At 42.1% G+C, this 23,556-nt stretch overlaps 1 protein-coding gene across 1 annotated transcript in view; it reads right to left on the reverse strand.

The window, feature by feature from the left end:
- Positions 1–23,556, reverse strand: part of CPQ (carboxypeptidase Q) — a gene marked incomplete at its 3' end in the record, with an annotated part of 150,580 nt that overhangs the window by 51,757 nt on the left and 75,267 nt on the right. Inside the window, exon 4 of the mRNA XM_082014824.1 lies at positions 16,316–16,427. Within this exon, the coding sequence (XP_081870950.1) occupies positions 16,316–16,427 (112 nt within the window). The remainder of the gene's footprint in view (positions 1–16,315; positions 16,428–23,556) is intronic.

Below are 23,556 nucleotides of genomic sequence, written 5' to 3' on the forward strand. Positions count from 1 at the left end.
GAGAAGTCATCATGTTGTTATAAGACTGATCAGCTCTTGAAAATATAAAAAGCATTCCACCTTTGTGAAAAAGGATTTTTTCCCCTGCAAGCCAAGGCCCTGGGATCACCCACAAGCAAATCAAATAGCTGCTCACGAGGCATACAAGCAAACTGCAAATGGATGTGAGTAGATTAACAGGTAAAGTATTTTACTTGCATTTGTAGTGGTAAAATATTATCTTCTTGGGTTTAATTTCTAAAGTCTATTTCTATTTCTTCAGTCTGCAAGCTGCATTTATTTTCCACCCCTCCTGATTTTTAAGAACATTCGTAAGAAGTTGCATTAGCTGAAGAGAGAAGCAGCTCCTTAGCAGTATAAAAATGGGGCTGAAGCTCAACTGTATCCAATAAAAAGGATGTAGCCCCCCACCATGCACTCTGAAACAGTGAAGACCATGAGGTTTCTTAGAGCTTTGCCAGCTTCGTCCTCCTGAGATCCTGCACAAATGGCCCAGCAAAGCCCTGAACTGAGCATTAAAGTAGAAGAAATTGCACTACTGGATCCCTTACTCTTGAATACTGCCTAAAACACTGATATATTTGCTTCAGGAGCTACTCGGGAGAGGTATACACAGATATATCATTCTGAAATCTTGTCCACTGCTGCATTGAACATCATGAGCTACGCATTTTTTTTGCGTTATTACCCTGTGGCATGGAATTTCTTTAAAAGGGTATTTATACAAAAAGTAGTAAATTCCTAATGCACTCCCTACCTTTTTCAGATCTGCAGTTGACTAGACAGAAGGGATTTACTGTGTCACATTAGTTGGGCTATTTCTATCATGCAGGCACCTCTCATAAAATGCCTGGAATTTCTAAAACCTCTATCATAGCATAAAATAAAAATCAGATCAGTACTCCACATTTTGCTAAAGACAAGAATTCATCATCAAACACAGTGGTACAATCTGCTTCCATTTCAAGTATCAGCATAGTTTTCTGTAAACAAGAATGAAACAGTATATTTAATAAGATCTATCTGTTAAGCCCCTGATATAAAATCAATAATGTGGAACACTTCCCTTCTTCAGCTACATTACAAGAGGGAAATTCCACTTGTGTGATGTGCTTTGTACCAGCTGAAATTACTCAAGCAAGACAATGACCTCACTAAGCTCAAACTCTGTGTTTTTAACAGCAGCAGGTGATTGTCCATGTCCCATCCACAGCCTTTTGGAGCTGAATGTCTTAGCTGGACACCATTTATTTTCTCCCAGGCATACTACAAAATGTTGACGGTTTCACTTGATACTCTGTGCCACAAATTTATATTAGAAATTATTCCATGAACAATGTGAAAAGGGCCATGATACACACCTAGTACACCAGTCACCCGTGGCTCATTCATGTGATGGAATTCTGGTTTTAAAGGATTCCTTTGATGACAAGCTCCAGGTTTAGAGTTTGAAGCTGCAACACACATAGCATTGACAAACACACGACTACCATCCTTTCTAATGAGACACTTCTAGTTTTCTTTATTACTAGCTTGTCCTCATCCTTTTTTAATTCATTGCAGTATCAACTGGGCTTGTCTGAAAACAGTGTCTTAGGAAACTGTGTCTCGATCTTTGAGTTTCCTCTATGCTATGCCTCATGCTTTCCCCATCCTCTCTCCTGCCGTGTCTTCTTTGTTGCACAGTTTTCATCGAAATTTCCCTTGTCTCTCGTGGGTCTACTAGCAGCCTTCTGCAAACAAAAAGCAGCACTTTCTGGTGCATATTTTAGGGTCAAATTAGCTGTATCAATAGTCATTCTTAATTGCTCTGTTTTGCATACAACACACTAGCTGTCTCTTCATGGATCATTAAAATCCTCTCCAAACTAGCAATGCTCTGTTAATATTTTTAATCTGGCCAAATATTCAGAGGGCTTTTTCCATTTTCTTTTAGATTCTATCTGCTAAAGTGGAAACTGTTTCACTCATTAATGGATTGGGAAACAGGAGATTTTCTGAAATTTCCAGAATCTCAGCAAATGCTTTATTTGCTGGTTTAATTAAACTGCTGGGCTTCATGGCAAGTTACATATTTTAGGTTTCACTGAATTCTCACTACACTGCCTATTTTTTATATATAAATGGTATTTTTAGTGATAATATTCCCTATTCTGGTCTAGACCTTAAGTGAACTATCAAATAAGGTCACTTACACCAAGCCACAATAACTTTTTAAGCCCTTTTTCTGTTTGTCTAATAGACTGTACACAGTTTTGATGTTGCAGTCTTCTTTTCCACAGTATTTCCAGAGTAATAGTCCACACTTACTCTGCAGTTTTGGCCTCTGCTAGAGCTACCAATAAGCTAAGGTCACAATAAAGTAAGTATGCATAAATTCCTCACGTTTGCTACCCAGGGTTTTGATAGCTTTTGAAATAGAAGACAGGAAGATTTCAATATTCCAAAGTATTTCAGACACTATTAGCTAGTTTATGTATTCTGTGGCATGGGCAAGCACTGTTTTAGGGAAAAAGCTCTTATCCCTAGCATCCTGTTTCTCTGGCTGATTTCAAAGAATATACATATAGCAATAAACTGCAACTTATAGGATGACAGTAATAATGCAATTAACTGAGGACGTCCAGACTTTTCCCTCTGAAGATGAGGAAGAAGTCTCCATTTAAACCAGCAGGATTCTGGTTTCCATTCTGTTATTAGAAATACAATCCTCTATGATTCAGACAACTAATCTCACTATTTGTGCTGAAAAGAATCTGTCTAGTTATCCGTTTATTTAAGAAGAAATGCTTCTTATTTGAGTGAAAAACAATGATTTAACAGAGAAAATCTAAGGCTATTAAAGTTATAAGCATCAAAAAGTAAGGCACAGCACACCTCAAAAAAATCTTTTAGTATTACTTAAACGCTGACTATGATATATTTCTAATTCTCTAGCAAAGCTCAAATTAGACATGGGAAACAGCTTTTTGGTTGGGAAGCTGCCTTTGCTTTCCTCTTAAAATAGTCTAATGCGAGGTAATCTGCCTGATTTTTCTCTGTTGATAGGAGTTCTGTCTGCAGCGCTGAGATGAAGCGCTCGCACAGGATGGCGCTGGGAAGCGAAGTCAACCTCTGAGTCTTGAAGGTCCGGAGTAAAGAGAAATGAGCTCTCAAATGAGCTGTTGATGGGGCATTGCAGGAAGAAGACAGAAAATGGGCAGGTCAGGGCCTGGAGAGTAGGAAATGAAAGCGGGGGCAGGAGCCAAGCTGGGCACTGCAGCTGAATCTTGCCTGAGGCTGGCAGCGTGCTGAGCGCCATGTTTTGGGGGTAAGAGGACACGATACTGCCACAGCCGCAGAGCGGCAGCAGGTTTTTGGACAGGCCCCTGCCAAGAGGGCGCAGGGAGACTGCAAGGCTGAGGTGAGCCGGGCTGGGGAAGGGCGGGCGCTGGCAGAGCTCCAGGGTAGGCCAGCGCCGTTGATGGCAATGCAGCCAGACGCTGGGATTAATCCAAGCAATTTTTTTTTCCTGTTGTTAGGGAGACTGATGAGTTTATGAGAGAATAGGAAGGGCAGATTTACAGAAGAGTGGAGGTGGGAATCACAGAATCACTAAGGTTGGAAAAGACCTTCAAGATCATCAAGTCCAACCATCAACCCAACACCACCATGCCCACTAAACCATATCCTGAAGTGCCGCATCTACATGTTTTTTGAATACTTAAAACATGAGAGATTTTAGGTGGGTTTATTTTAAGAAAGGTAGATTTATTTTAAGAAAGTGATGGAATAGCCAAGAGGAAATGTCGAGGAAGGAGCTGGGTGTACAAGCCTGGAGGGGAAAGCTGTGAATGATTTGCAAGCCCAGTAACTAAAAATAACACAGATTAAGCCTTTTGACTGGGGAGATGGGGGGAGAAGAGGGAAGCCAAGCCTGGAGCCCAGTGTGATGGGCTGCAATAGAGCCAGGCAGTCAACAATCCCTCCTGGGTTCTCTGGGGGCCACCTCCTTGCCACCCAGAAGCACAGCTCAGGGACAGCTCAGACCAGAAGCGCTGACAAACGTGCTCTTCTGCACGCAGGGTTTTAAACAAAGAACCAGTCAGTGTAAGGTCGTGAAGTCAACACAAGTCATGTCTACAAAAAAAAGGAAACCCACTACTTGCCTGTGTAAAACAGCAAAGGCCCCAGTCAGCAGAGCACTCTGACATCCCTTGCTCTGCTCTGCTCCTGTTGCCATGTTCTCCAAGGCCCGCAAAGCAAAGAAGACACTGTCCACCTTTAAAATGCACCGTATTCCTCTTTAGGAAAACCTCCTTCCTTAAAGGTATCTGGAGATCTCATCAAACTGTGGAGCAGAAAAGGCACTGCAGGGCCCCAGTCCCGCACTCCCTGCTACCATAAGCATCAACCATGGTTTGACCTTACTGAGTGGTGGCTCTGCCTTCTGCCTCTGCTGCCCTGCTCCTTGGATCAGAAAACCTCAAATCTGTTAGAGTGTCCTCAGAGCTGATGAGTCAGAAAATGCACCAGCCACACTTGGCTCTCCGTATTGAAAATATATACCTTCAAAAAAATGACAGTAAGGACAAGATGCTCCTGACTTCATCCAAGAAGGATCTCAGCATTTCACCAGATTTTTATAGATAAACAAAGCACACATTTTATCTTGAATTTCTTGGGTAAATTAAAGCTTTCAAAGACCAGCAGTCCACAGGACAAAAGGCAACATGGGTATGGAGGGTTGTACGCCTAAATTTACCACTAGATTAACAACTTTGTATGGCTGCAGTCATCCCTCTGCTATGCAAACCCAGTATGGAAATTGTAGTTTTAAGTATTTGCCAAATATGCATTCAACCGAATCTTGATGTGAAGGAATAAATGCAGCTGTATTATAACAGCATATGCAGATATTTCATACCAAGTAGATTTAATAGATCTGTAAAAGGTGAAGGTCAGAATAAAATATGCAACTTTGGGGAAGTGGAAAGAATGTAAGAGCAGGAAGTTAATATCAGACATATTTAATTAAAAAAAATAACTTTCAGTAAAAGCAGTCATTTAATCATGATTAAATCACGATTAAATCTCTGTATCTCCTAGACAGCAAACAACTACACCACCACAACTACAGGAAATTCAGAAAAACATTTAACAAAATTTTTGGCAAGTAGGTTAAAATTGCAGTTATATGACTTCAATTAACTGGCAGAAAAGGAATTATTCCAGTGATAATTCTTTTTAATAAAACATATCTTTAGTCCTTATATATTAGCCAGTGAATTTGGACACGAGAAATGTAACTTCATACAAAGACTACAGTGAACTGCATAAAAATCTGTCTTATGGTTTTCCACTCACATTAGTCATGGGTATAATTCAGATGAGACTTACAATTTCAATTTTAAGTAAGTTGTAAGGGGAAAAAACTGTCAAATCAACTCTTTATGAGTTACATAAAATGTAATTCAGGTAGTACCTTACCATTCTTACATGCATTGTTTTAAAATATTTCTGTAGTTTTCTGTGCCTTTATCCTATGAAACAGAGATTTGGTTGTACCAGATCCATATCTATGGCTATAGGAAACTCCATTTCCCCATAACACTGGCAAAGAGGGGGAAGTACACATAGCACCTATCACTATGCATTTCTCCCTTTCTCATGTGCGTATAGATCATCGTCTAGGAATGCAGGAAAGCCGTGTAAAAGGTGTAATGGCTGGGATTAGATTTTGTCAACAATCATCTTTCCTTCATCAGGCTGCTCTAGCAGCAATGGCATCAGGCATTCTGCCCTGGTTCAGAAGAGGAAAACGTGTCCCGTTCATCTACTTGACGCCTGGTACTCGCTGGCTCTGGCAGCTCCCCATAGCAAATATTTTTTTTTACATGGAAGAACCAGGATTCCCAGAAGCACTTGGAGGCACAGCCCGAGCAGGAGACTTCCTGGTCTGATGCGGCATGCAGACATGACTGAACAGGAGCTCAGTGCACATGAGACAACAGCAAAAGCGAAATGTTTACTCTGTATCATAGTCCATCACTATAGTGGTCTTTGGAGTGCAGCCTTTCCTGAAGTCTGCACTGACTACTTCAACACAGGCAGGAGTTCAGACAGCAATAACTGGCAATGCCTTACACTCCTGCAGTTCAACCAATTGAAGGGGAAGTGGGTAAGTTCGTGATTTGGCAAATTCACAGCACAGCCATTGGCCTTCCTGTGAAGATGCACCCTGTAAACACACGTACTGGGCAGTAGCTGGGGCACACGTGCACCTCTGGGCTTGGCAGGGCACGAAGAGTTGACTAGCGATGGAGCAAGCGAGACCCAAACACAGCCAGAGAAAGGCTGAAAACACATTTCTGAACAAGGAGAGATAGCTTGTGGGTAAATGTTGCTGAAAGAAACCTGTGATGTGAACAAAGGACCTGTTGACTATTTGATTCCTCCTGTGCTAGCAGAGATGAGACTCTGAAAATAAACTAGACTGTAGTGTCAAGTATCAGACCTCATCAGCTTCTCTTCTCAACAGGAAAAAAAGAATTGACTTCAGCTGTTTTAATTAAAAAGAGACACAATAGTTATCATGTCTGAAGTTTTTCAGAAGAAAGCAGTGAAATTAATCCATCAAAATCAACTGCATCTCTAACTCCAGTGGGCTCCCTACTGCAGTTATAAGGCATGAAATACTACACTTGGAAAGTTGACACTGCCATATGACCACCTTCTAAAGACCTTTCTCTGTTATTGTTGTTATTCAGTGCCCTCAAGCTCCCTTTAAGGATAAAAGTCTTGCATTTCTAGCACAGGAGAGCAGGGTGGCTTTGGCAGGGCACTTCCTGGGGCAGGAGCAGGGCAGAGTGCCTGTGGCCTCGGCTGGGAAATGCCCCTCAGCCAAGCGATGCAGGAGCACAGCTAGATTAGGAGCAAAAGGGGAGCGCTGGCTACAACTTGGAAATCATCAGATACATACTACCTGCTTCTTGCTCAAATATATCATCCACAAATATTAGTCTTGAGAATGATCAGCATGGCTGCAGCAGAAGGCTTGAAATAGTGGGAGTGGAACACACAAACACCTTCTTCACAGAAACTGGCAACCAACATCCAAAGAAGGATCGAGTCCCACAGGCTGTCTGTCCAACCTGTAGAGCCAACTAAAGGCAAAATAGGGCACAAAAATAAATTTGGGGTAATTTTATGGTGATTTTTTATGAGTAGCTGCTTAACTAGTCTTATATCTCACCTGGAAAGGCAGCTTCTTTTGTAAACCTCATGTGACATGGGGACAAAAGAACCTGCATTTTAAGTGACACAAGAGCATTAACCAGACTAACGTGAAAATGCTGAGGCAAATGGGATTTACCATCTCCAGAGACACCTTTTTTGCACACAAACTAACAAACGTAAAATTGGAGAATCATAAATGCAACCTGAAAACAAGTTGGGTTTGAGGTTTCTAGACTATAATTAGCAACACAGCTGTTCTGCAAAACTAGAAAACCCCCAATTTGCTTGAGTGCTGTCTCTCCTACAGCTTCCAAATGTCCTCATACCACATCACAGCTCATGCAACACCCCACAGATTCCTTTGGCTTAAAGATGGGAACCCTTCAGCCCTTCCTCCCTAAAACACCTCCAGTGCCTTCCCATCATCTCTAAATCACCCCAAACAACACTCTCACTACCACCGTAGCAATATTTGCTACCTATCGCACAGTTTGCAGATGGATTGAAAAGGAAGAAGCTCTGGTGCTTACACCAAAGCTACATGTGTGCTGATTAACCAGGCGTCCGTCATCGCAGGGAAGGGATAGAAGCGGAGTTTCTTCCTGCCTCTCCCTCAGTTGGAACATAAATGCACTCACCAATCTCTCCTCAATTACTCATTTGCAAAGAACATATCAGAACTTCATATTCTAAATATTTCTATGCCTCTATCAAATTCAGTTACAATTGATCAAAACGTTCAAAACTGCAGAGGGCTGGGGAGGGCGGCAGCTGCCAGACACAGCTGCAGGCAAACTGCATGTTGCACAAGCTTACTGCTTCGGACACCCTGCTTGCAGTTATGAAGGGTAATTTCTTAAGCATCAGACATCCTCAGCTAATCACAACAGCCCTGGCTTCACTGAAAGAAATGGAGTTTACCAGTTCAGACCAGCTCAAGAACTGCCTCAGTGCCTCTAAAGATGTCTTTATTCCCAGAAAAAGGAATAAAGACAAATAACTGGTTAAAACTTTCATCTTTCTTCACATAAACAATTCTGGTGAAAATGCTTCCAGTTCTTCATTTTTTAAGCACGTAAGCCATGAAGCAGCTCGCCAGAGATCTTGCCAATCAGCGGCATATATAAGCTTCAAGAGTTCCAGGGAAAAAAAAATACTGTTTTTCTTTCCTTTGTGCTTTATTATACTTCAGCATTAACTAGGAGAAAAAGACCCCTTTGGATAACAATAGTCAATACAGCCAATAGTTGATGAATTTTTCTGAGATCAGCTACTGGCAAAGCAAGCAACTGTGAGAGTATAGTTGATACAGAGAAGTTGGTACAGGTGCACTAAGGAAAACACTTCTGTTCACTCAGGTCTGGAGATACCTATGGCTGGTGCTGACTTTTAACTGTACATTGCTGAAGGGGCTGTTTCAAGAGTGAAGCTTCAGCTGTGCAGAAGGGAAAAGAGAGGGTTCAGTTTTCAGCACAGGGTGGCTGTGGAAAAGCCATGTGGGGCAAGATTCACCTTGCTGACACATAACCATCTAAAAGTTGGCATTTGCTCTTAATTTGCTGCCTGCAATTTCTCCCTGGAGAAGGCGGAGGGGGAACGGCACCTCCAGCATGTGCCCCCTTCCCATCACCCCGGTGTGGAAGATGGGCGGAGAGAGACATTAGAGCTATTAGAAGCTGTAAGTTAGAAGTGTTCAGACAAATTTGAAACTTTCCACTTTTTAGCTCTTCTACTTTCCAGGGATAACTGAATTGTTAGAGCTATAAAGTCTTCAAAAACTACAGTAGTTCACAATCTGGCCCTATGTTTTTAAGGTACTACTCTTCTAAAATGTATACCTGGGATTTTACATGAATTAAAACTTTCTATTCCACTCTCTGGTAATACAGTACAAAATTATTTCAGTTCAGTCTGGCCTTCATGTAGCGCCCTTTCTCCAAAAAGAAACAACATTCGTTTGAAGTCAAAAATTGGAATGAAAAAAAAAAAATTATATCAGAAGTTTAAAGTGTTGAAGACCATAAAACTACTTCAGACTGTGTCACTGCTATGTGTCCTTACAGGGAACATGTAACTATTACGGTGTCTGGAGATCTACAAAAACACCAGAAAGAAAAAAAGGTATCAATACAGTACAGAAACTGCCAGCTCAATTAAAAAATAAAAACTAACAAACACTGAAGATTCAGGAAATATAAAGGCTAACACATTAAGTAACTGATTTACTTAGAGGTAAATGCAAAAATGTTAAAAAATTTTGGTTGAGACAAGAAAACAAACTGCACTGCTTAAAATAAAATATAAAAATCTTAAATTATAATATTAATGTTTTCCTGATGAATTTCATGTATTTGGTCCTAAGCCAATAGCTATTAAGTGGTTTGGGGAGGAGGTTATGTTGAAAGTACAGAATGGTATTTAAACTATAATTATCCTTCAAGTACTACATGGAATGAGCAAAAGCCTAATGAACAGGCATAACTTGTGTCCACTAGGCATGTCCAAGGGTCACAGTGGTATCATGATGAAGTGCTATTAGAATCACTGAAAAAAAATGCTTAAATAGCATAGTAATATCTTGCTTTCATGGAACCAATGGGCCATGGCAGAAGTACTGGCAGTATTTTTCGCAACATGATACAAACCTCAAATTCTAGAATTCATATTTCAGGATGCTCACTTCAGCTTTAAGATTGTATCACCATAGAGGTGACACTGAGGTGCTGGAATGTGTTCAGAGGAGTGCAATGAAGCTGGTGAAGGGTCTAGAGCACAAGTCTTATGAGGAGCAGCTGAGGGAACTGGGGTTGTTCAGTCTGAAGGAGGCTGAGGGGAGACCTTATTGCTCTCTACAACTACCTGAAAGGGGGTTGTAGTGAGGTGGGTGTTGGTCTCTGCTCCTGTCCTGGTTTCAGCCAGGGTAGAGTTAATTTTCTTCATAGAAGCTAGCGTGAGGCTATGTTTTGGATTTGGGATGAGAAAATGTTGATAAGGTGTTGAGGTGTTGATGTTTTGAGTTGTTGCTAAGTACTCAAGGACAGTCCAGCTTCTCGTGCTGGCCTGCAGCGAGCAGGCTGGGGGTGCACGGGAAGCTGGGAGGGGACACAGCTGGGACAGCTGACCCAGGCTGGCCAAAGAGATATTCCATACCATATAACGTCATGCTCAGTATATAAAGTTGGGACAAAGAAGAAGGAAGGGGTGGAGGGACGTTCGGAGTTATGGCGTCTGTCTTCCCAAGAAACCATTACGCGTGACGGAGCCCTGCTTCCCTGGAGATGGCTGAACACCTGCCTGCCCATGGGGAGTGGTGAACAAATTCCTTGTTTTGCTTTGCTTGCGTGCACGGCTTTTGCTTTACTTATTAAACTGTCTTTATCTCAAACCATGAGTTTCCTCACTTTTACTCTTCCGATTCTCTCCCCCGTGCCACCGTGGGGGAGTGAGCGAGCGGCTGCGTGGTGCTTAGTTGCTGGCTGGGGCTAAACCACGACAGTCCTTTTTGGCGCCCAATGTGGGGCTCGAAGGGTTTGAGATAATGACAAGTTTGATTGGAATGTGCTAGATGATAGAATTTATAGCTGTTATTGCTGCTTAGCCATTAATTGCCAGGCCCCTGTGCTTGCCATGGGTTTGCCTTCCCTGCATGTATTAGCGTCCAGTGCTCGTTAGTGGCTGCTTTGTGCTTTCGCTGCTGCTGTACTGCTGATCGTCTGACTCTGCTGTGCCTGGGAAGATTCTGATAACAGCAATATGGCCTTGGGCCTGGGCTGGCAGATGGCCGGGGTAATGCTGGTTTTTTTCCTGTGTTGCTGTACTGAATAGGCTGGAACTCCACTGTGAACTCAAGTCGAAGGGACTGTGACCTGTGGGTGAGTCCATGTGGGAGCAGGACACCCCGAAGCGTCTGTGACCATGCGTAAGCCCATGCCAGGAGCAGGTATACCTCGAAGCATCTGTGGCCATGGTTGTGTCTGTGCTGCAGCAGGTATACCTCTGATGGGATTGTGGCACACGGATAAGTCCACGCTGAAGAAGGTACAGCTCGAAGCGTCTGTGGCTGTGGATAAGTCTATGTTGCAGCAGGTGCACCTTGAAGCATTATTGGTTGTGCATGAGGTCATGCTTGGAGCACCTCAAAGTGTGTGGCCATGGAGAAGCCCTCAACAGTGCAGGTATATTGCTGGAGGAACTGGAACTATGGGTAAGGCCACGTTGGAGCAGATTTATCTCTGGAGGTAGTGTGGCCTGTGGAGACGGCCGTTTTGGAGCAGGTGCACCTCGAAGTGACTGCAACTATGGATAAATCTATGCCGCAGCAGATATACCCCTGGAGACTGTGGCTCATGGAAGGGACTGCAGTCTGTGGATAAGTCCAAGCTGGAGCAGGGGCAAGGGGAGGAGTTCATTGCAATGTTAAACCCTATGGTCCAGTACAAAGGGCCCAGGGGTGGAGACTGTAATGGAAATACCTTTAAACTGTTGTAACCCATGATTTGAGTTGCATGTTATAGGAACTACTATAGCAGGAACCACCTGAACGAATGGAGGACAAGCCTTACAAGAAGCAGTGCCAGTGCAGCAGTGACCTGACCTGAGCTGGCTTTGGTGCCCAGTAACTCCATGCAACACCCCACCTCGCCTGTCCTGAGTGACCACCATAAGGGATGGAGCCCAAAGTCATGGACTAAATGAACTCAGCAGACATTTCACGGACATTTTGGAGGGAAGTCTATGGACTAAGGGGATGATAATCTGTGTATTATATTAAAGGATGGGAAGGGGTGGTGGTGGTTAATGAGGTTATATTGGATAGTGTGGTACCTGAGCATAACGTAAATGGTATGGAATAAGGGGTGGATAATGTCCTGGTTTCAGCCAGGGTAGAGTTAATTTTCTTCATAGAAGCTAGCGTGAGGCTATGTTTTGGATTTGGGATGAGAAAATGTTGATAAGATGTTGATGTTTTGAGTTGTTGCTAAGTAGTCAAGGACAGTCCAGCTTCTCGTGCTGGCCTGCAGCGAGCAGGCTGGGGGTGCACGGGAAGCTGGGAGGGGACACAGCTGGGACAGCTGACCCAGGCTGGCCAAAGAGATATTCCATACCATATAACGTCATGCTCAGTATATAAAGTTGGGACAAAGAAGAAGGAAGGGGTGGAGGGACGTTCGGAGTTATGGCGTCTGTCTTCCCAAGAAACCATTACGTGTGACGGAGCCCTGCTTCCCTGGAGATGGCTGAACACCTGCCTGCCCATGGGGAGTGGTGAACAAATTCCTTGTTTTGCTTTGCTTGCGTGCACGGCTTTTGCTTTACTTATTAAACTGTCTTTATCTCAAACCATGAGTTTCCTCACTTTTACTCTTCCGATTCTCTCCCCCGTGCCACCGTGGGGGAGTGAGCGAGCGGCTGCGTGGTGCTTAGTTGCTGGCTGGGGCTAAACCACGACAGCTCCCAAGTAACTAGCAATAGGAGGAGAGGAAATGGCCTCAAATTGTGCCAGGGGAGGTTTAGAATCATAGAATCTTTGGGTAGGAAGGGACCTCTAAAGGTCATCTAGTCCAACCCCCCCATAACGAGCAGGGACATCTTCAAGTAGATCAGGTTGTTCAGAGCCCTGTCCAACGTGACCTGGAATGTTTCCAGCGACGGGGCATCTACCACCTCTCTGGGCAACCCGGGCCAGGGTTTCACCGCACTCACTGTGAAATTCTTCCTTAGATCTAGTCTAAATCTGCCCTCTTTCAGTTTAAAACCATTACCCCTTGTCCTATCGCATCAGGCCCTGCTAAAAAGTCTGTCCCCATCTTTCTTATAAGCCCCCTTTAAGAAATGGAAGGCTGCAATAAGGTCTCCCCAGAGCCTTCTCTTCTCCAGGCTCAACAACCACAACTCACTCAGCCTGTCCTCACAGGAGAGGTGCTCCAGCCCTCTGATCATTTTTGTGGCCCTCCTCTGGACCCACTCCAACAGGTCCATGTCTTTCCTGTGCGCAGGACTCCTGGTTGGGTCTCACCAGAGCGCAGTAGAGGGGCAGAATCCCCTCCCTTGACCTGCTGGCCATGCTTCTTTGGATGCAGCCCAGTGTATGGTTGGCCTTCTGGGCTGCGAGCACACATTTCTGGCTCAGGTCCAGCTTTTCATCCACCAGTACCCCCAAGTCCTTCTTGGCAGGGCTGCTCTCAATCCCCCAGCTTGTACTGATACTGGGGGTTGCCCCTGACCCAGGTGCTGGACAGGTGCACTTGGCCTTGTTGAGGATCTGTTCCATGATCTTCCCAGGCACAGAGGTGAGCCTGACAGGTCAGTAGTTCCCAGGGTCCTCCTTGCTACCCTTTTTAAAGATGGGTGCAATGTTTCCCTTCTTCCAGTCTCCAGGGCGTTGACCTGACTGCCAGGACTTTTCAAATATCATGGAGAGTGGCTTGGCCACTACATCTGCCAATTCCCTCAGGACTCTGTGATGCACCTCATTAGGTCCCATAGACTTGTGTATATTCGGCTCTGGCATTTCCCAGCTGAGAAAACAGCATTGCACCACAGGTCGTACAGCAAACACATAGGCTACTAGCAGAGGAAATAAAATATTTGAACAAGCATAGAGTGATGCATTTCAGTCATGCGTGAAGGGAAACCCAGTGAATAAGAATTATAGAATGCCACCATTAACTTGCCCTTAAGAGATACAAACCAGTTTATTCTGAATGGAATAGAGTCAGCAAACACTGAAGCTGCTTTTTTTTTCCCCCCAAAGGTGGAGGGAGCATAAGTAATTTTCCAAGAATCATAAAATAAAGATTAAAATACAGTATAAGAAGGAGTAGGCCTGGATTCTTCTGTAGAAGAATCCTCTTTAGTTTACTTTTAAAAGATCAAAAATTAAAACAGATTCACTTTGGTTTTCGTGTTGATACTGCAATCATTCCAAGGATGGGAAAATGGAGAGATAAGAGGTTCAAATAATGCAAAATAAAGGAACAGGAATTCACAGGGTTGTCAGATGTTCACCACTGCAGTGTGAGAGTGGCTCATCACAAAACAGAGCTTGTCTACAAAGAGCTCTTCAAGAAACACTGAGATTGTTCAAGTGCACAAATCCTTCTGATTGGAAGACGGGAAGGCTAGTTTCTTATTTAAATTCTGCCAGAGCTAAGAGCAGGAGCAACAGCTGATTTTAGTTTTTAATGAATACGTGGTGCATTCCTCTTGACCACAGGTTGGAGTTCTGGAAAAAGGGAGTGAGGAGGAAAAATAGATTCCATCTGATGAAGAGGGAAAAGCATCCTTGGATATCAACTTGGCAGTCGAAGAAGTCTGTTTTGAACTAGTTTTGAGTGGTATAGTGACAAAAGCCCATATGGAAGTAAAACCAGCAAAAAACTACAGATCAAGCAATAAGGCTGGAATTTGCAGTTTGGAGACCAGAAATCAGACTAGGTCACGGCAGACTGGGAACAGCAGGACACCAGAACAAACTCTGAGAGGCTGGGTGTCTGCAGAACACAGGCAGATGACTGTGCAACTACAGCTCCCTCTTGCACATACACCAGACCTATCTCATCTTAACTTGTGGATCATCTCTCCCACCAAGCACACCTTATGTAGGTATATGTAGACTATGCTCTTCTACAATAACATGCTGTCTGCAGCCCACTTCTACCCACAAGTCAGATGAAGCCCATGAGTAGAAGAAATTGGCCTTTCAGATCCCACACTATGGGGCTATGCAAACCAGGAGGCAGTAGGCTGAGCAAGTTCACGCTGGTATTTTATCTGTAGCACTACTGGAATAGACATATCCAGGCTAGAAGCTGCCTTTTTCTCTCCTTCTTCATCTACGTTTAGCATTGACAGCATGGGGGTTTACTTCAACTCATACTTCTGCTGAGCAGAAATTCCAGAGGAGGGAGACCATGAAGTCCAGGGTTGACAGCGTGTGTGCTAGAATATTAATTTCAGAAGAGTCCAGCTGATCTACAGGCCAAATTCCAGAACCCAGTCACCTTGTCACCCTGCTATCAATCAAGAATGATTCAATTCAAGTGATCCCTGGAAACAGAATATTGCTCTGCATCCCACAAACCTATTGTAGCAGGATACTACAGTGTGCAAGGCCTCAGTGTCAAATGTTGCTTGATGAGACATAGGAGGTCACTATGGTTAAGCCAAATTTGACAGAAGTGTATCCTTGTAGCGATGAGACTCAAGTGTGTGCTTCCTGTGACCTGGATTATCTTTGCCAAGGATATCAGCTGTCACAGTCCAAAGCAGAACCCAGTCACACAGCAACATAAAAGCAGCATAATCAGGAAATCAGCCCTCAAAGCTGAGAACACAGTTTGATGGTATAGATGTATCTATCAATATTTGGTGGAACAAGTCCAGGCAGGATATAAATTTATTTAGGAAGAACATTGAAAGAAAAAACAAAACCACCAAAATATATACACTGGAAATATGAACTTCTGTGAAATTTACAATCAACTTTGCTGAATATCTTCACATGTAGATGAAAGGGAAGAGATCAAAAGCAGGAACATTGCCTGGGTCTAGGCCTAGTTACATGCTCTTGAGAGAGATTTAGGTGAAATTGTCTTGAGAAGTTATCAAGAGTAAGGTAAGTGTTTTGGAATTAAATTGAGTAACGGCTGTAAAAGCAACATGTAGGACAGTGAAGGACTTTGGAACGTGTTGAGTGACAATGTTTGCTTAAAAGGCAGAGAACAATATCAGAAGGCTCTCTGTGACTTCATGAAGCTTCATCTTCATTAATTGCAAGGAACTCATTAAGACAAAATGAAAAGGAGCGACTTCCTTCCAAGATACCTAGATTTTATATCTTATACTGAACTGGCATTCTGTGATGATGGTGACCATGTAGGCTCAAAGCACTTTTCAGGTCATTGACTGATGTGTTGCTTTTGGATGACCTCTGTGATGAAAGATGGAGTTTAACAGACAAACTTGCAAAATATTTATACTAAGTATGAGTATTTATGCTCAGAGGAATGGACAAAATAGAAAATCCAGTTTGGACAACATAAAAAATGTCCTGGAAATGTAATACATTAAAAATATTTTAAAATTAAATATTTACCCAGATCCTTAATGAGTGATAATGCTTCCCATGATATAAATGCTCCACCACCATCATCCATAGCTCCCTGCCCAACATCCCAGCTGTCCAGATGTCCACTGACCAATACAATCTGAAAAAAGCAATTAAGAGAAAACATATCTACATGAAAACACTGAATCAGAAAAGACAGTTCAGCATTTAAGCATTTTAATGACTTTGTCATAAATTTGGCTTTTTAGTTTAGAGCTAAGGAGGGAAACATTTAAAATAAAACTCTAGTTCTCCAGTCACTGAATATAAAACTGTGACCACCAAATGCATCCTAATGCTTCAAACCACTGCATGAATCAAAATAGATGAGCTGTGAGAAATGTTTAAATGAAAGGTTTTGTCTTGTACATTAACAAAGTGCATACTTTCCAGAGATACAGGACTACTACATTGCAGAATGGTGAAAATTTCTTTCATACTCTGGCTGTTTAAGCCCTTAGGCATGAAAATTGATTAACTCTACTTTTGGGTGCATAAGTAAAAAATATAAACTTAGACTTGAAGAGTTGCCAGACACAGGTTGTTTTTTCATTATATATGTATGGTACTTGCCACAGAGGACCTCTAATTTATTACTGGATCCCCTATGTGTTACAATAATGACAAGGTATTTTATAGTTCCATTAGTCATAAAGATTTTTAAATTAAAAATTACATGGTAGCAAGTCCCAAACTTGCGTTTTCTGCAAAAAAAAGCTTTGTGGCTCCAGTAGACTATAGCAGTATATGTTTCTCCAGAAACACCTACTTTCAGTTCTGTACTCTTCAAATGTTCACAAGCAGTATCAGATCGATTCAAGAAGTGAGACAGTTCCCTGACTGGACCTGAAGCTGAAGGGTTGATGGATATGCGATTGCAATGGAGAGGTCAAGGAGGGACAAGAACTCTGAGCTGAGCAGGCAGTGTGGTAAAATGACACAATAGGGCAAAAGCAAGAGCAGGGAACCACTACAAGTGCCCCAGGAGTCTTTGAAGAACTGGTACCAGTAAAGAGTGCCCTTGGGATAGAGTGGAAGTGGAAGCATCTCACCTATGACAACTAAGTACTGAGGAAAAACTGAAGGAGACCCTGAAACATCTGCCTGTGTTCTGCCCAGAACTGGTCATATGTGAAGGGATGCTTCCAACTGCCTGGTCAGCTGATGTTAATCAGGTCTCAGAGTTGTGGGATCTAGAACAGGAAGAATACTCGTTCTTCCTGCCATGTTCTTCTCCCTAAGGGATGAGGATCTCCTGGCATATCACCACAGCTTTCATGCATCACAGGACATCTACTCTAGCACTGATAAGGAGAATGTACTGTGTTTTTCCTGTTATCACTCTTGGAGGGCAAGAGCCTATGCTTTCAAATGTGCAGCTAACATTGCAAGGAACCAACTTGGGGCCCAACCATGAAAACCTCCATTTTCCCCATCACATGAGAGAAACCTTGGTAAGTTTTCAATGATGATTAAAAATAACATGCAAATAGATCATGGCAATGGAGTGCAGCAAATACGAACACAGGTAGCAGAACTAAAAGGCCCCTTTGCATTAAACGAGGGCCATGATAAATTATTAGTGATATATATTGTATTGCCATACGTCCAATTAGAATGCACCAAAACCCTTTAAATGTAGAAAATGCACTATGAAATGTTTATAAATGTGTGTATAATAAAAAAACAGAAGTGTCATGCTTTAGAAGGTGTGATCAAAATCTGATAAGCAGCTTACTCCTTCCTTCTCAGATGTTTCAGCTCTTTTCTGCTTAACCAGCCTTAACTAAACAAGAGCTTGCTTTCCAGCATGGACGGACTCTCTTGGTAGTAGACAGACATGCCGCAGCCTTTATTCCAAAACCTCCCATCCTTCAAAAGTGCTTAAATTTGCATGGCAGACCCCTCTGGAAAAGCCTCAGATTTACTCAGGAGGTATTCCTGGAATTTAATGTCATGATCCTCCCAGGCCCGGCATGGAAGACAGCAAACAGCGCGTTTTCCAGGGACGCTGCCCTGCAGTAGAAGTACTTAATCTGTGGCAGGCCTCTGCTACAATAGCAACGTAGCTTGAAAACAGATAATCTAAGAAAAGCCATGCCAGCTTTGGAGGTAGAAATCTTTCTTAAATGAGAGCAGAAAAGAAGTGCTCACTGCAGTTCTCTTGCTCTTTTTGTTTTCTTATAAGGGAGGACTGAGCACACAGGCAGACACTCTTGCAGGCGGTGCAGGCAATGCACGAATGATCCTGCTTTGAGAGCTTGGGATGCATGTGCAGCCCCACCGCAACCTGTCTATGGAGGGCAGAGCTCAAACGCCACCACGCTTTGTAGCTGACTGATGCAGACTCATTACTGTCCACCCAATAAGGAATCTGGAAAAAAAAAAAAAAAAAAAAAAAACAACAGAAAAGGCTCTGAGTGAAAGCACAACTGTCTGTGGTGTAAAGGACCTCTATTCCACAACTTCAAAATCACAAAAATGTGATTTGTTTGTTCTTAAAGCAAGAATTGTTTTTAGGAAGATAACTATTCACTCTCCTGGGAAACTGAGCTTCAAGCTGAAGTGAATTATTTATAAAAAGTTTGTAAACTCATTGAGAACCAAGTTTACGATAGAAACAACGCCTTGTCTTTAGGAGTGAAAGAATACCTCACTAATGCTGTTCCCTGGCAGCAACCTCAACATGAGCGTCTGAGAGGGAATTACTCCTCATTTCTGTGAAACAACACATATTGCAACAGCAGGAAATTCTGAATCAGAAGGTGGTGGTGTAATCCCATTTGGGGTTACAGACTCCAATCACAAAGCATCTTTACCAACTCCAGAACATTACACCAAAACAGATCAAGGTTCAAGTGGATTGAGAAAGTCAGATAATTTTATGGATGAACTTTTACTTAAATTTACTTAAGCTGGTGCCAAGAGCAATTACATAAATGCAACCAATGTACTTCTATTTGAAAGGTTTTTTGGAACAGTTGTTTTTATAGCTGCAGTTAGCAGCTAAAATGAAAGTTTCCATGATTCTGCTTATAGTTAGCCAGACGTTCTTAAAATAAGACACAGTCATAAAATAACAAAAACACTATGTTTATCTTGGTCTTTAAGCAGATATAATGTGTCTAGGCAATGAATGGAGATATTTCTTAAATTTACTGTAAACCACTCTATCATTTAAAATACTATTATAAAATAATAGTATTATAATTCTCTGTACAGGTGGGCTAATAACAAAGGCAGTTAAAGATATCATGTAAGTATGGTTATTGCATTTTCTACATTGCTTTCAAATCTGTTACATGGCTCTCAGCTCCAAATCTACACATAGACTAATCACTTACATTTACACAAAACAGCCCTATAGAAATGTCAGCATATTCCAAAAAAATGTAAGCATTGCAGAGCAATGTAAGTAAGTATATCTAAGTATAATTATTTGTTTTAAATATACAGAGAAAACACAAGCACCTGTATAGGACAGTACAAATACAGCAATATACATTTGCCAAATCATCCAAAAATAAATTTAGGGTAAGACAGCTTCCATGCAACATGACAACTTAGTATTTGGCTTTCCTGGAGTGACATGACTAAGAAAATGCTGCCCTAGACACAGCCCAGATACAGTACAACAGAAGAAATGAAACTGCAGGAAACATTTCAAATAGAAGATAAGTAATTCTATCTCCTTCTGCACCAGCATTATTACCACTATGGGATGCCTTTAAGTCATACCCAGGATTTCAATCAAGCATACTGAAATATAATAAATTAATATTATATTTTACATATTACATGTATTACCTATATTCTATATTTATATAAATATATAGTAAAATATTCTATATTTTAAAATAAAAAATATTAAGAGGAACCACCTGTTCACATACTGTTACATACGATATGGAGTTACCCTTTCCTAAGCATGATGGGCTTTGCCACTAAAAAGTAGTCTTTGATTCGATACGTATTCATGCATGCCTAGTGACTACATCAGTGTACAAGGGAAGAGCTATCGATAGCATCTATCTGAAGTTCTGCAAGGCCTTTGAAATGGTCCTCCACAAACCTGCTCCAGCCTGGGCTCCTCTCTCCACAGGTCCACGGGTCCTGCCAGGAGCCTGCTCCAGCGTGGGCTTCCCACGGGGCCACAGCCTCCTTCAGGCATCACCCTGCTCCGGCGTGAGGCCCTCCCCAGGCTGCAGGTGGAGATCTGCTCCAGCATGGAGCTCCATGGCCGCAGGGGCACAGCCGGCCTCACCATGGGCTTCCCCAGGGGCTGCCGGGGAACCTCTGCTCCGGCGCCTGGAGCCCTCCTGCCCCTCCTGCTGCTCTGACCTGGGGGTCTGCAGAGTTGTTCCTCTCAAGTATACTCACTCCTCCGTTAAGCTGCAATTGCTGTGCGCAGGTTCGTTCTCCCCCGCCATTCTTAACTCTCTTATCCCAGAGGCGCTACCCAGTCACAGACGGGCTTGGCCTTGGCCAGCGGTGGGTCTGTTGGAGCTGGCAGGAATTGCATCTGCTGGACAGAGGGGAAGCTTCCAGCAGCTTCCCACAGAAGCCACCCCTGCAGGCCCCCTGCTACCAAAACCTTGCCATACAGACCCAATACAGGAGGTATAAACTGCCTTCTGCTTGGTTAGAGGAAGTTTTAGGAAAAGTCTATTCCACTTTCAGTTAGTCTTCATAATCTCACTTGCCCCTGTAGAAGTACAAGGCAAAGCCTTCCTTCTATGCAACACCGGAGATCATAAATACTAAACATTAGGAAAGAACTGTAAGTAACATTTTCAATCACAGAATATCTATAATCTATAGATATATCTATAGATATAGTTATAATCTATAGAATCTATTCTAGATTATAGAATCCAGAATAACATGTGTATCAAGTTGTGAAAACCAGCATGCAATTTTATTTCATGTCACTGAGATAGATGGATGAAGAAGACTTCATGGATGGAGGTTAGGGTCCGCAAAGTAGCACATTTAGTGATGGAATCTGGCTATCAACACATTCCCTCAGAAAAGTTTAGTCATAACTTTTATTATCCAAACCACTGAGAGGCATTTTTCCTTACATCGTCCTCCAGTAGACAAGGAGGATAAGGAGCACCTTAACTTGCACGGAGAGGACAGAAAACTTAAACAAGGATCACATGGGATGACCAAGAACTAAACAGGATATCAGAACCAGATCAGGCATCTTTAGCTGACACACATCCAAACCCCAAGTGTCTGTATGCCAAAATTTCCATCTGAAACAGTGCTCTAGATGGTAACTTGAGTTGTTTTCAACTGCTTGTCCAAATTTTCAGCCAAATACTGCCACCAGTTAGTCACTTACTCAGGCAACACAGGTCTACGGTGTTCCAGCCCACTTCCCAATTACCTGGAAACTCATGAAAAGCATTTCTATTCACATTTTTGTGGTTCTTTTTTCTCCAGTTTGCTTCTAAATAGGTCCATCTTAAGCTCTAGGTACCACAATAAGGTCCTACATTATTTGACAGGATATTTTTTCTGCATGAATCCCCTCCCAATGCATGGGATATTTGTACAATACGTAAGTTACACATAGGAACACCATGTACAGTTGATTTACATTTGGAACAAAATTAGAGGAAAATAGAAGTCAGATAAGAATTACGATCCCCTATTCAATCCCATTAAAAAAATTGCCTATAAATTCTCTCCTTGCCCAGATACTCATTATTCTTTTTACTAACACACTCTCTCACTTCACAATGTCTTATTCTCCCCAGTCCCAAACAGAATTTCTGATGCTAACTAAACCATTACTGAAAAATTCTTAATCCAAGCTTCTCAGAGGAACCCAGCACCAAATTCAGACCTGTGCTCCTAAGCGTAGGGAATACATTTTGAGTAATCCACCCATTTGGATAGCATGACAAGTATGAACTGCCAGATGGTTTCAGTTTATAAGAATCTGAAGATTTTCTTCATTTCACTGTGTTAACAGCATGAGAACAAGGAAAAAGAGAAAGACAGCATATCATGTACCTAACTAGTGGGCAAATAAAACAGCTGGCAGGACTAAATTTAAGCCCATCATGCTTAACTCGCCTTCAAAACTATGATTAAACAAAGTCTTCATATACACAGATTTGCAAATTAAGGGTAGTAAATCTGGCATGGCAGTTTTAGGATGTATTAACATCACCTGCAGTAGTGTTTGCAAATATATTCTGGAAAATGGGAACACCAAGCAATATGCTTTTCTACTGCTTATTCACATAGCAAAGCTGGCACTACTGTCCACATTTGCCTCCCTCTTTTAAAGTAATTCTTAGTCTGCAGACTCTATTTTCTTTCTCATTTTCAGAAAAAAAATCTGTCACCTTAATGACCTTAATGGAATAAAATTTTAGTGTGCAATTAGGTTTTTTGCTCTGACCCATTCTCTTCCTTACTCCACCTCAAACCTTTCTCCCTTCAACCCACACAAATGACAAATTAAAGAGTTATCTACTCTTCCTACTTGATACTTCGTGTCCAGACAGAACCACATTCCCGTACACAAACTATCATTCCCCAAGTTTTAAAATATTCACAATAGTTACTTATTTGTATCATGCAGTAAGATTCTGTAAATCAGTCCCTTGTCTTTTTCATCAAAGGCCTTCCAAAATCTAAACAAACCAGAACTTGTAACCCTGTGTGCCGCAGCAGCACACAGATTGCGGCAAATGCATCACACACCACCTTTCTTTCTGGAATCCAGCCCAGCTCTTCCAACAGCAGGATAGAGACTGGAAGGAAACTTCTCAAGCACTGAAGAATAAAGATAACCATTTAAATAGTTCTTGCAGGGACACTGCATTTGGTATCTATACTACCATTAATTCAACTCAGCATCTCAACATTTGGGGAAGACAAAACTGACAAAGTTGAGTGCTCATTGGCAACATAGCACGACATGGCATGGTATTAAAATTAGATGTAAATGCAAGGTTAGATATATAAATACATAATATACATATATTTGGAAAATAAACTCTGCTTTTTTTCATAACATGCAGTTCATTACTACCAGAAAAAAATACTTTGTCCAGTTATATTTAAACAGAGGTCTACTCTATTGTATATAAGTCCATCAACTTCAACAGCTAAATTAAAGCATGGAGCTATATTAGAGATATTCAGTTGAAAAAAACGCTTACTTGGTAAAAACTCTTTGTGAAAGTCTACCCTGACCACTTCCC

This window comes from Phaethon aethereus, assembly GCF_964289735.1.
Source record: "Phaethon aethereus genome assembly, chromosome: 2".
Classification (NCBI taxonomy): Eukaryota; Metazoa; Chordata; class Aves; order Phaethontiformes; family Phaethontidae; genus Phaethon; species Phaethon aethereus.